Below are 13,295 nucleotides of genomic sequence, written 5' to 3' on the forward strand. Positions count from 1 at the left end.
TACTCAAGGAGAGGGGCAAAAACAAGAAGAGAAAAGAAACTCATCAAATAAGAAGCAAGCAAATGAGACTGACAAGAAAGCCAACAAATGATAAGCAAAGGTCTGGCCAAAATCCAACTGAAAGATTTTGGTAATGCCCGCAACAGGTCTTTCATTAACAATAAAAGACCTCAAAAGGGTTAATATTCCCTTTTTAGGTATGGACCCACATCACTCTTGAATGTTACCTCAAAAATCTTTTGAAAGTTGATGTTGACGACCATCCAAGAGTAATGGAGGGTGATGCTTTTATCAATGAAGTCCAGCAAGGACCACCCCTGCTCAAAGTAGGCTTGCCCAAGCAAAGGTTCCATTTGAACAAGTTGCTTACCTTCGGTAATGATGCATCTGTAGGAGACATATTTTAGTTGTAGATTCCTTACCTTAGAATTACCCCCAGGTGTCAAACTGGATCCAGAAAATGTGTTCTTAGCAGAACCCCTGCACGTCGGCAGGTGGCACCGGTCGACTCCGTGTTTGTCGTCGGTTTCGTGGTCGCCGGGATGACATTGTGTTGCCTACTTAGAAGCCGCCCCTGAGCACTGATGTCAGTTCTGACACGACTTTCCACAACAGAAGCGCAGAGCCATCAAATACACTGACCGCTGGTGCACCACAACTAGGGCCCTATCCCTAGAAGTCAGTTCGCAGAGCAGTGAGGATGGATGAGGCAGTAAGGAATCTACAACTAACTTATGTCTCTTACAGATACATCGTTACAGAAGGTAAGTAACTTGCACATCTGAAAGAGACAGTTGGTTGTAAATTCCTTACCTTAGAATAGATACCCCAGCAATACCATCCCCGGTGGTGGGTCTACAAACTAAGTTCACACCAGAAAGTCCTGGAGGACCAAACAGGCAAAATAGACGTCCCTCCGGACTTGGCTGTCCAGGCAGCAATGTCTGGAGAACGTGTGCATGGAAGCCCACATGGCCGCTTGGCAGATGTCAAGACGTGGGACTCCACATGCCAATGCAGTGTTTGCTGCCATAGCTCTAGTGGAATGAGCACGCTGCCCCACTGGAGGTTCCTTTTTCGCTAAGGCTTAACAGACTATAATACAAAGGACAACCCATCAAGAGATGGTACACTTTTGAACAGCCGGACCTTTCTTGGCACCTATATAGCCAACGAAGAGTTGAGCATCGACCTAGAATCTTTTTGTGCAGTCAAGGTAGAAGGACAGCGCATGTTTAGGGTCTAAACGGTGGAGTCTCTTCTCCTCCATGGAAGGTGCAGAGGTGGGGGAAAAGGTGGGCAAAGTGACCATTTGTCCTATGTGAAATGGTGTAAACACTTCAGGAAGGAACGAGGGCCTCCTCCTAAGCACCACTTTGTCTGGATGCACCAAGAAGAAAGGGGGCTTGGAAGATAGAACCGGAAGCTCACTCACCCTAAGAGCAGAGGTGCTGGCAAAAAGAAAGGCAGTTTTCAGTGAGGAGCCTGAGAGGACAGTTGTGAAGAGTTTCAAAGGGAGCACACATAGGATAGATTAGATTCAAGTCCCACTGTGGCATTATGAAAGGAGATGGAGGAAAGAGAGGAGTAATGCCCTTAAAAAAATCTATTTACAATAGGGGGCCTGAATAAAGAGGGCTGATCTGGCAGCCTAAGGAAAGCAGAGATAGCTGTAAGAGAGTCTTCAAGATTGGCCAGAGCAGAGCCCTGCTAGGCCAAAGAGAGTATATACAAGAGAACCTCTGAAAGAGGGGTAGAAAGGGGATCCACAGCCTTTGCTGAACACAATGCCACAAACTTGTTCCATCTACAGGTGTATGCCATTTTAGTGGAGGGATGCCTGGCTGCCAAGATGAACTTACAGACTTCGGGCTGAAGGTCGAAAGCTGTCAACTATCTCTATCCAATCTACACGCAAGGAGGTGGAGACTGGACGGGTTCGGGTGAAGAACCGACCCTTGCTGCTGCGACAGAAGATCATCCTGAAGGGGCAGTCTGATCGGAGGATTGATGGCCATGCTCAGGAGCTCGGGATACCAGAATCTTTGTGCCCAGTTCAGAGCTACAAGAATAATTTGGGCCCGGTCGAGCTTGATCTTCAGCACTTGGGGCAGAAGTGGCACATGCAGAAAGGCGTACAGAGGGCCGCAACTCCACTCGCGACAAAAAGCGTCACTGAGCGGTGCTGCCTTGGAAACTCCAATGCGCAGAACTGCTGACATTGCGCGTTCTCTTCGGTGGCAAACAGATCTAACCAAGGCTCTCCCTACTGCTGAAAGAGACCTTGCACCACCTCCGAGTGAAGACACCTTTCGTGATCTACCAGTCACCAACGGCTGAGGATGCAGGTGGCCATGTGGCCCAGCAGACTCAGGGTCATTCTCACCGAAATCCAGGATAGATGCTGAAACATCAGTATCATAGCCCGAATATCCGGGACTCGCTCCTCGGGAGAATAGGTCTGAAGCTTCACTGTGTCCAGAACAGCTCCGATGAAAGGGAGCATCTGAGAGGGAGTCAGGCGTGACTTCGGCACGTTGATAGTGAACCCCAGCAAGTGCAGGAGGTTTGCCGTAGTATGGAGGTGGGAGACGACAGCTTGGGGCGAGCCCTCCTTCAACAGCCAGTCATCGAGATAGGGGGAAGACTGGAACTCCTGATCTGTGCAGATAAGCTGCGACCACCACCATCACTTTCGTGAACATCCGAGGGGCACTGGTAAGACCAAAGGGGAGCACGGTGAACATTAAAATGTTCCTGGCCTACCATGAACCATAGAGTCTGTGAGCTGGCAGGACGGGAATACGGAAATAGGCATCCTGCAAGTCCAGCCTCCAGGGTCCAGGGCAGACAGGACCTGAGCTAACTTGAGTATTTTGAACTTCTCCTTCCGAAGGAAGTGGTCGAGGGCCCAGAGGTCTAGAATAGGACACCTTCTTGGGCACCAGAAAGTACCAGGAATAGCAACCACGATCTACTTCTGGCACAGGGACCCTCTCGATAGTTCCCTTGGCCAAGAGAGCTGAGACTTCCTGGCGGAGAAGTGCCAAATGATCCTCAGACATGGGATCGAAAAATGGTGGCATGTAGGTGGGGGGAGGGAGAAGCCCCTTTGAACTATTTGCAAAACCCACCTGTCCGACATGATGGATTGCCAGTGGGGGAGGTGATGGCGAATCCTACCGCCCACTGGCCGTTGATGGGCCTGAAAAGATGGACTGAGGGAGGGGAGGAAAGGCCGGACTGGCCTGCCCGCTGGCTCCCAGACCCACGAGGTCGCTGAGTCCCACGTCCGCAGTCACGCAGAGGCTGGGTAGCTTGTGTGTACCACTGGCTAGGCCGGGCATTGCTGGGCACCACTTCCGTAGCCACAAATGGGGCAAAAAGCATACTGAAGTGATTGGGAAGGCGCTGTGAGGCCCAACAATCTGGCCGTAGACTGAGAATCTTTCAAGCGCTCCAGCGCAGAGTCTTCTTTGTTGCCTAAAAGACGACAGCCTTCAGAGGGCATGTCCAGCAAAGTTGAAGAAGAGGCTTGGACCACCAAGCTCTCGAGGGAAGGGTTTTGGGTGGGGAAAACTGGGTCGCCCAGGGCTTGGCAATGGCGGTGGGCAATCGTCCTTTCCACAGGAGCCCATATGCTGGGCTTGGACCAGGTGCCCAGGAGGACTTCAATGAGGGCTTCGTTGAAGGGCAGAAGTGGTTCAGAGGAGGATGCCGCAGGTTGAAGAGCCTCTGTCAGGAGGTTAGTCCTGACTGCCACTGAAGGGAGCTCAAGACCCAAGACCTTGGCTGCCCTTCACACCACCACAGCGTTGGACACTCCCTCCTCCGTAGCAACGGTATGGGGAGAAAGCTTGCCAAGGTCTGAAGAAGTGTCCAGATCACTGGCATCACCCAGGTCCTCACTCCAGTCCGGTTCTTCCAGATGGTCTGATAAACGGTCCAGCGACCTCTCCCAGTCCTCACCACCACCTTCTGGGCAGTTAGGAACACCTGGGATGAACTGGGGAACAAAAGTACCCTTCGGCGCTGGATCCGACGTTGACCGATGTCGGTCCGGCTCCGGGTCGATCTCGGGGGTGAGTATGGGGTCGGCGCCAGGCAGGAGCATGGCCAGCGCAGGGCCCATTGTTGCAGGGATCGGTGCCAGGGAAGGTCAAGTGAGATTGACCGGCGTCTATCCGGATCCAGGCTGGATCCGTGGGGTCCCACAGGCACCGGCGCTGCCGGCCTCGAAGGCCCAGGGCCCCTAACCAGCTCCACGTGGCCCGAAGGCATGCCGGCAGAGTTGGGCTGCCCAAAGACGAGGGGGAAGGCCTTGTAGAACTTGTGAAGTTGGGCAGGGGACGCTCCGACTTCCTGAAACGGGGGGAGGCGCAAAGTCATCTTTGAAGCAGGCACCACAGAAAGATCCTTAGAGCGACGATGCTCTGAATCCTGCGTTGCATCAGCTGACTGACGGGGAGAAGGCGAAGAGCGCCAGTCATCCTTTGCCGCCTTCTTCTTCTTGGACTTACCCGAAGACCTCGAAGACTTGAAGTGCGATAAGGTTTAGGGCTCTGTGAGCAGCCTCGAGACCTTCTTCTCTAACGAGAGCAGGAATGATGCGGAGCCGACCGCTGGGCCGACAATAACTTTCGGAACTGCTCCTGCAAAGACTTTGGATTCATGGTCCGGCAGTCGGAGAACGACTTTGGGTCGTGGTTGAACTACAGACACATGAGTTTTGGATCCGTCATAGACATCAGCTTGTGACAGGAGTCGCAAGGCTTGAGCTCAGTCTGGCATTGGGACATCCCTCACGTACCAGGAGTTGAAGACTCGAAAAAGAAGACAAAAAGTTGAAAAGGGTTAGTCAAAAAATGTCTCTCTCTAGATCTGCCTAAGCTGACGCAGAAAAAGAAAGAATTGACGTCAGCACGCATGGGCCGCATCCAAGTAGGCACCGCAACATCATCCCGGCGACCGCGACTCTGACGACGGACACAGAGTCGAACAACGCCACCTACCGATGCACAGGGGTACTGCTAAGAAAAAATTCTCTGGATCCAGTCTGACGCCTGGGGTAATTCCAAGGTAAGGAATCTACAACTAACTGTCTCTTTCAGATTAGTGGTTTCACATAATCTTAAAAGAACATCTTTCAATATTGATCATGTAGCATTAATATATTAATGAGAGGTGAGGAGAAATACACAGATTGGTCAAACTGAGAGATCTTCTCACTCCAGGTCATGGGTTTGGAACTATGATCCCTCAACCAGGTGACAATATCAAAGCTGCAAAATCATCCTTCAAGAGCTCGTGATTGTCTGAACACTTTTAGAAGTAATAGAAGTAGCATTCAATAAAACCAGTGCCCATCACTCTACTTGAGCAACATAGGTGTTCCTGCATTGCTTGCCAGAGCTGGAAACTACTGGTGTCTAAGAATTTCTGAGACAACAAAGGTGGATCGATTTTGTTGTCTAGAATTTAATTTTCCAGTTAAACTTTACCATCCCTACGGACAACCCTCCTTTAGATAAGGAGCTGGCATACAAACAAGTCAAAGTTTAAATATCCTGCATCCCTCCAATGACACCATCTCTATGACAAGACAGGATTTTGTCTTGCACAACATGGCATTTACTCAAAACAAGGACCAGTAGATATAATAAAAAGGAGCAAAGAGACACATAATTCCCTTAGAGCTGGTACATTACACAGTATTTTTACACACACTAAGCTTTAGTGATCAGTCAGTCAACCGACTAATTGTTCTTTTAGGCGGAGCATGCCACACAGTGAAATTTCTGTGGTTTCAAAAGACCTGTTACAGGCTAACCAAGAACTTACATTAGGTTACAGCTGTCCATTGCTTACCATTGATTGGCTTTATTGTAATTCTCATTTGCTTTCTTCTTATTCAATGTTTTTCCTTGTCCCAGATTGTCCTCTTGTCTTTGTCCCTTCCTTGTAGGGAATAATGTGACTGCCAGCAGCAGTGGCATTACTGCACCTTTTTTAAATATTTTTTTGACAATGCTTCACAGTTTTAGGAAAAAGCCCAATGCTCTAGTGCATCACCAATAGGCATTGGAAAAGTCAAGAGGTCCTGAAAGCGAGACCTATTGCTGTGCCACTGCTTGTTTCTTCATCTTGCTTAAAAACCTTCATATGAGTAAAACAGTTAACATTTTCTACACATCAGTTTTAAAATATTGTAATGTTCAAACAACTGCATTATGAAAACTAGCACTAGCAAAATTTAATAGGTCTTGGCTTTGAAAGGGTAAAATAAATGCTTTCACAACGCCTTTTTGACTGCCAGTCACATATGAATGTACACGTCATGATGGATGTGCACATTCCAATATGCCTACCAATGCATACGCCATAGATGTCACAACGCACACGCTTGCATGCATCACGTGCATCATGAGTGTGCATGCGCCATAACACAAGGGTATCATTTTATTTTAATTCACCATTCTAGAATGGTAGAGGGTCATATCAGAATGGCAAATTAAAAGAAACAAAACAAATTGAAAAATAGTGCACAACAGCTCAAAAAATCAAACCGAGCATATTTTTTTTCAACATGTGTGACAGGAAGAATCATGTGGAGAGTTAAATGAGTGCATGGATTGAGAGAGCAACTCTCACTTGATGATGCTCGCCAATGCTGGCTGGCATCAGCGAGGAGAGTGTATAAATGGGGCGACAAGTCGGGCAAGCTGCTATACTGGTTAGCGACGAGGGAAAATGCCTTCCGGCTTGTCCCCTCTCTTATGAATGAGTAGGGAGGAGCAGTGACAAAGGAAACGCCTATAGCTGAGGCATTTGCAGATTATTACCGCAGGCTCTACACAGTTTGGGGTCGGCCCCCACAAGAGCCCCCCACCCTATGAACTGCAGATCTCCCAATGCAGAGGGTTAGACCTAGCGAAAGTGCCGACTTGGATCTTCCCCTCACAAATGAGGAAATGCCTCAGCTATTCAAGACATGAAATCCAGAAACACCCCAGGTCCAGATGGGTTACAGTGGAATCTTATCATTACTTTCAATCCCACTTGATCCCTTGCCTTCTGGAACTATATCAAGAAGTGAGTGGTAAAAAATTGATTTCCCCCTGAACTTGACATGACAACCATAGTGGTTTTGCTGAAGCAGGACCATCCTTCTGACCGATGCGCATCCTATTGACCGATCTCGCTCATTAATACAGTCATTAAAATCTATGCTAAAGTTTTAGCTATCCGACTGCTTAAAACGCTGCTGCAGCTGATCCACCCAGATCAGTACAGGATTATGCCCTATCGGAGCACCAGGCACTGTATCCATAGAGTCCAAGTGGCCCTTGCATGCCTCGCCAACCTCAAAGACCCTAGCGCCCTCCTACTGCTACACTTCCGGAAAGCATCCGGCTCCATGGATTGAACCTTCCTTGATGATGTGTTGTTAACAGTAGGACTAGGGCCTAGATTTTGGTCGTATGTCTGGATACTTTATTCAAGTCCACGGGCCCAATTTCGAGTTAATGGCGCCCTATGTGCTCCCTTCTCAAAAGGCTGAGGTGCCTGGCAAAGCTGTCCACTTTTCCTTCTCTTTAGTTTGGCTATAGAGCCCCTGGCAGTGTGCATCAGATGTGACACGCAAACCTGGGGCTTAAACTGGAGGTGGTAATGGTAGATCAAATTGCACTGTAAGCAGACAATGTCCTCCTCTTTATTTCCTGATGCTCCCTTACAGGCCTGCGTCTGTTTCAGATGCTGACCTTCTACGGAGAGGCATCTGGCCTACAAGTTTACCAGGTACAAATCACGTCTCATTCCTCTGAAGGGTGGCAGGGATGCGAGTGTTGACAATCGCAGCTCTCAACCCATAAACTCAGATTATAATACCAGGGATCGTCATTGAGCTTGAACCTAAGCTAACGTGGAGCTTCAATCTCCAACCTCTGGTAAATAAGTTCACGGTGGATCTTGGCAGGTGGGTCTGTTGCGTAAATTGAGTCTTTGGTTCAACTCTACCAAGTTTGTTTTCACACCCACACATGACACGAGTGAACTTAGTTCAATGCACTAATGATTGATTGTGAAAAACAGGTTTTTGTAGCCTCACAGAACCGCATCCAATACATAGTTGAAGTGGCATCAATATTTTTGGGTTACTAAAAGTCCCAAATTAGGGATCCAGGGACACTGGGGTGAATAGAAACAAATCTATTTCTTTCTCTCTCATGTATCACACATAAACTGCACTATGAAAAAAACACTAACTAAAAAGCATTTTATTTCAACAGCCTCAAACTATTGCTTAGCACTTTTATAATAACCATACAAAATATTTTAATAACAGCATATGCGAGTGTTGCAAACAATCAGAATAAAATCTACTTTTCCTCCATAGCTAAAATGTCATTTAAAAACCTAACACCCTAAAATCTACTTGTATGACTAAACTAGGAGTGCATATAGTAGTATAACTTACATCTAGATTTTCTTAGATAGAATAAGTACACAGCATACCTGTTTACAGCAAAGCAATGTAGTTGTCAATAGTCAGGGAGGCTGTGTTTCATGTGAAAGGTAAACACACGTTGCATCAGCTCCTCTCCTCCTGGACCTGCTATCAGCTTTCAGTAGAAAGTGCCATGCAGCACCATCTCTGGCAGTCAATATTGTCTCTGGCAATATCTTGTGCGATAATCTGGGGCAAAGGACCTCTCCTGACAAGTGGTCAAGTGTTGGGCCTTTTATATCATATCTTATCTGAGTGGTAAAATTTCGACATCACCTTAAGAGTGTCTGGAAATCTCCATCAAGATGCTACTCTAAAACGTATTCTTATAAACAAATAAGGTAAAAATATGACAGTTCAGACTACACTGTTTTGGCTATTGTTCTTGTGTGGCCTTGAAACAGAGATAGCAAAGCACATGTTCCAGACTGATGTCGCATCAGGTGTCTTATCAATATCTTTGTTTGAGGGATTTGACACTTTCACGATTCTTGGAAAGATAAGGACAGATTTCACCTGTGGCAAAGCACACGTTAATGATTCTGCAAAAATAAGATTAAAATGGAGGCTCGCCTGTTCAAAACGGAGTCAGCCTTAAAGTCTTTATGTCAGGCCAGCATCTTCTCAACATTCTTGGTAAGGGTAGCCCAGTTCAAGATGACAGGTTTGCCTCGGATATTGTATGTCCTCCAAAACTTACCATATCCTTACCTCTCATCTGCTTTCGGAACATACTTGATAAGTTACGACTATTCCTGTATCTTAATCGGCCAACTCGTTTAATGTTTGTCAAGTGTGTTTGGTCGCCCTAAGATGGAGGGATGGGGAATGGACATGATTGATATTCGTTTATATTACTGAGCAGCCCTTATACTGGTTATTAGTGATTGGAAGACCCAGCATTCTGCTTAGAAATAGCATTCATGGGTCGAGACATAATCCTGAGTATGCTTAATGGAAACCTAATTCTTCAACATCTCCTAGGCCCTACTTGGGTGGACCTATTCACGTGGATATCTGCACTACAATGGATCGTCAGGAAGAAAATCACAATTGAGACACCTTTGTGGAAGGGATGTTGGTTGCAACACTCGTTCTCCCTTGAGGGGTTCAATAGATAGGGAAGATATTGGTATTTCCACAGTTGGAGACGTATGGGAGGGGTCCCATTTGAAATCATTCTAAACCCTACAAAATGAATGTGCCCTGCATAGATCCCAATTATTCCGATATCTGCAACTGCGTCAACTGTTGGGTATTTTGGAGGATGTGGGCGGAACCTGAAAACCCCTCATTGGGATTGGCACCATACTAACCAAGAGAGACATTGCTAAATTCTGGAATCCTCCCTCTCCTCTCTCCCCTGATTGACTGGAAAGTGTCAATGGATTGGTGCTCCAAAGAGGAAGAACCTATTCACACGTATAGGGAGTGCCCCAGGAAACATGGACAGGTATGGGGGGGAATTGGTTAGTGGACTGAGCTAATACACAACAGAACTAAACAGGATTTCTTTCTGTTATCCTGTTGTGCTTCATATAATGTTTTGGTATCTTTTGAAAAATAATAGCATTTTGTTTATAAATTAAGAGAGAGAGCGCATGTTTCACTGAGGAACAAGTGGGGAAGAGAGGAAACACACACATGCACCCCCGTCCAGTATCAAAAGCAAGACAAATAAGTCACTAAAAGTGAGCAGTGCAAGGATACAACTCATCCTATCAGAACATGATGAGACCAAAATGCTCCAAGGCAGGACAAACACAAAAATAAGGGAGGAAAGCCTTTGCATCACAAGCAGACAAATGAGATAGACAACACGCAATCCAATCACGAGCGAGGCTTACTCAAAGCCACTCTAATTATATGTTATATAGAGGAAACAATAGGGCAGAAAACGATAAAGGAGTAACAAGATAATCCATGAAAATTCAAGGTACCGCCAATCATAGCCTAAGCCACCATTTAAATCTTTGAATGGTCACTGAGCAGAGCTTTAGCTCTCACCTGCTTATCTTTACACTGGCACCCTGAACAACCTTACCTCAGACAGGCCCTCACACTGGACGTGAGCTTGTATCCACTCCAGACGGTCAGAGTTCTCTTTTTCCCGCACTCCTTCATTGACTTGGGAACACAGCTCTTCTGCCTTATCCAAAGCATGCTTCAAATGACTTTGATCAGGGTGGTTTTCAGGAGTGTTTTCTAATATCTGCAAAGAAGATATTAGAATTATGCACACAAATTACCACATAGCTATACAAGCACTATTAATCATTCAGAAAATACGATAGGCCATCTAAGGGAATACAAATCAGTGTAACTAGTCTTTAATTATAGATTACATTTCCAAACTACCTTACAAATCATTAATTGACACATCTGACACTAAGCACACTATTCTCTAATACTCTTAATTACTTCATTCTGTATAAATTGAGGGTGCCATCAAAATAGATTTTACAACACCTATTGGGGTTCATGTTGCCTATGCATCAACAAACACACTAATTGATATTTCCACAGTTTTCTTCTTCGGACAATACAAATATCTGATTTTACTTATAAACATGTATGTGATATTCGCATAAAGCAAACATAGCTCAAAAGGCAGCAGAGCACTGCACAGAGTCAAAAAGGCAAGCATACGGTCAACAACTAATAGAAAAGGTAGCCAGTGTGATTTAGTGCTCTTTTAAGAGGTGTGTATTCAATTCTTTCCTAAATTAGAAAAGTTTTGGGGTGGTCCTTATGGCTATGGGGATGTGATTCCAAACAGGACTACTTCAAATAATTTCAGACAGATATCTATATACATCTTAATACTTCAAAGCATCTGAGAATATTGTAAGTGTTTTAAATACAAGTTCTTCTTGAAATATCCAAATGGTTACTTACCAGTAGGAGTAGTTTTGCAGCTTGAAGAGTTTTCTGGATTCACATGCTGTGCATTATTCTTCCTAATGGCTGGGTGTGGAATTGTTTGTTTTTTTCCTTCTCTTTTTGGGCATCCTCGACCACCAATTGGTGGTATGCCTGTCCCCTGTGTGATGTCAGACAGCGCCCCGGGTGTTCCTGTGCATAGTTGTCATCTTCAGATTCTTTTTTCTTTCCATTCTTGTGTGCTTCCTCTTTGTTCCTCTTTGTTCCTCTACTTTCTCCACCTGTTTGTTTTATCTCCCATTTCTGGTGAGGTGGGTGGGTCGCATGTGAATCCACAAACCTCTTCAAGCTGAAGAACTACTCATACTCTTGGTTTTGCCGCATTAATCATTTTCTGGATTCACATGCTGTGCATTAGATTATGTAGCGGTATCACTCCCTGTGGGTTGGTTGGAATGACATGAGGAACTGTTAGCATTCAGGTATTGCAGTACTTTTTGTCCCTCCTGTGATTCCTTGTTCATTTGGATGTCCACACAATAATGTTTTGAGAAGGTGTGTGGTTATGCCCATGTTGCTGCTTCGGAGATTGCATCCATTGGAACGTTTGCCAGGAAGACAAGTATTGCACTCTTTTTTAATTCTGAATGGGCTCTTGAGTGTGCAGATGGTTTTATGACTGCCTTGGAGTAGCAAGTCTGTATTGTTTACACAATTCATCTTGAAATTGTCCCCATGGTCACTGGGGAGCGCTTGGATGCTCTTGCGAAGGAGACATACAACTGGTTTTCCTTACGGAACCCTTTAGTTTCTTCAACATACTAAATTAGAGCCCTTCTTACATCCAATGTGTGTAGGGCTTTTTTGTCTGTGTTTTAGGATTTTTGAATAAAGATGGCAGCTGTATACTTTGGTTAACATGAAAATGGGTTACCACTTTTGGCAGGAACTGTGGGTTAGTTCTGAGAACCACCTTGCCCTTGGGCATTTGCAGATATGGTTACTGTATTGTTAGTGCCTACAGTTTGCTTACTCTGCGTAGCGATAAGATTGCGATTAGAAACACTGTCTTGAGCATTAGTGATTTTAGATCTGTCTTGTGCATAGGTTTAAAGGGTTTTATCATTAACGGTGTTAGCACAGTATTCAAGTTCCACAATGGTGCAGGAACTTATCTTGGTGGATCAATTATTTTTGCTCATTCTAGGAATTGTTTCAACACTGGATATCTGAAGAAGCGGTTGCGGTTACCGGACATGTCCCTGATGTAGGCTACTATCGCTGCCAGGTGTACCTTTAAGGATGAATGTATCAGTCCGCTATCTAGCAGATGAGTAAGATACGTTAGTACAGTTTCCTGTTTTGTCCTTTCCTTCATATATCTTTTATTTGTGCACCAGTGGATGTATTGTTTCCATTTTGCATGTAGTTGCTCTTCGTGCCTCCTTAAGGGTTTCCATTCTTCTTGGCAGTAGTTGGAGGTGCCCAAACTCTAGGTATTCTGGAGCCAGACTGCTAGGCTGAATATTGCTGGCTCTGGGTGGGACACTCTACCCACCTGAATTGCTAGTAGATCCTACTCTGCTTTGATTGTCACCATTTGCCCTATGAACATCTCTAGTAGATCCAAGTAATACGTTTGTCTGGCCCACTGTGGTGCTATGAGGATGACCTGTGTTCCTGGTTGTCTGTCTTTCTTCAGCATCTTCAGAATTAGGGGAATTGGAGGAAAGGCACAGGCCACTCTCCCTGACCAGTTCCCCTTTGACTGGTGGTGTTGAAACCTGGAGGCAAAGTGTTGGCATTTCATCTTTATAGCTATTGCAAACAGGTCTACTTCTGGTCTCCCCCAGAGTCTGAATTATTCCTCTAGAGTCTGTTATTTCAGTTCCTATTCGTTGGA

The 13,295-nt window shown here is 45.7% G+C and overlaps 1 protein-coding gene across 6 annotated transcripts in view; it reads right to left on the reverse strand.

Moving 5' to 3' along the window:
• ITSN1 (intersectin 1) overlaps positions 1-13,295 on the reverse strand; it is a 1,732,490-nt gene that overhangs the window by 93,154 nt on the left and 1,626,041 nt on the right. For all 6 annotated transcript variants that reach the window (XM_085621357.1, XM_085621360.1, XM_085621358.1 and 3 more), the window contains one exon: positions 10,554-10,721. In XM_085621357.1, coding sequence (XP_085477483.1) covers positions 10,554-10,721 — 168 coding nt within the window. The remainder of the gene's footprint in view (positions 1-10,553; positions 10,722-13,295) is intronic.

Source organism: Triturus cristatus, chromosome 8 (genome assembly GCF_964204655.1).
Source record: "Triturus cristatus chromosome 8, aTriCri1.1, whole genome shotgun sequence".
Taxonomy (NCBI): domain Eukaryota; kingdom Metazoa; phylum Chordata; class Amphibia; order Caudata; family Salamandridae; genus Triturus; species Triturus cristatus.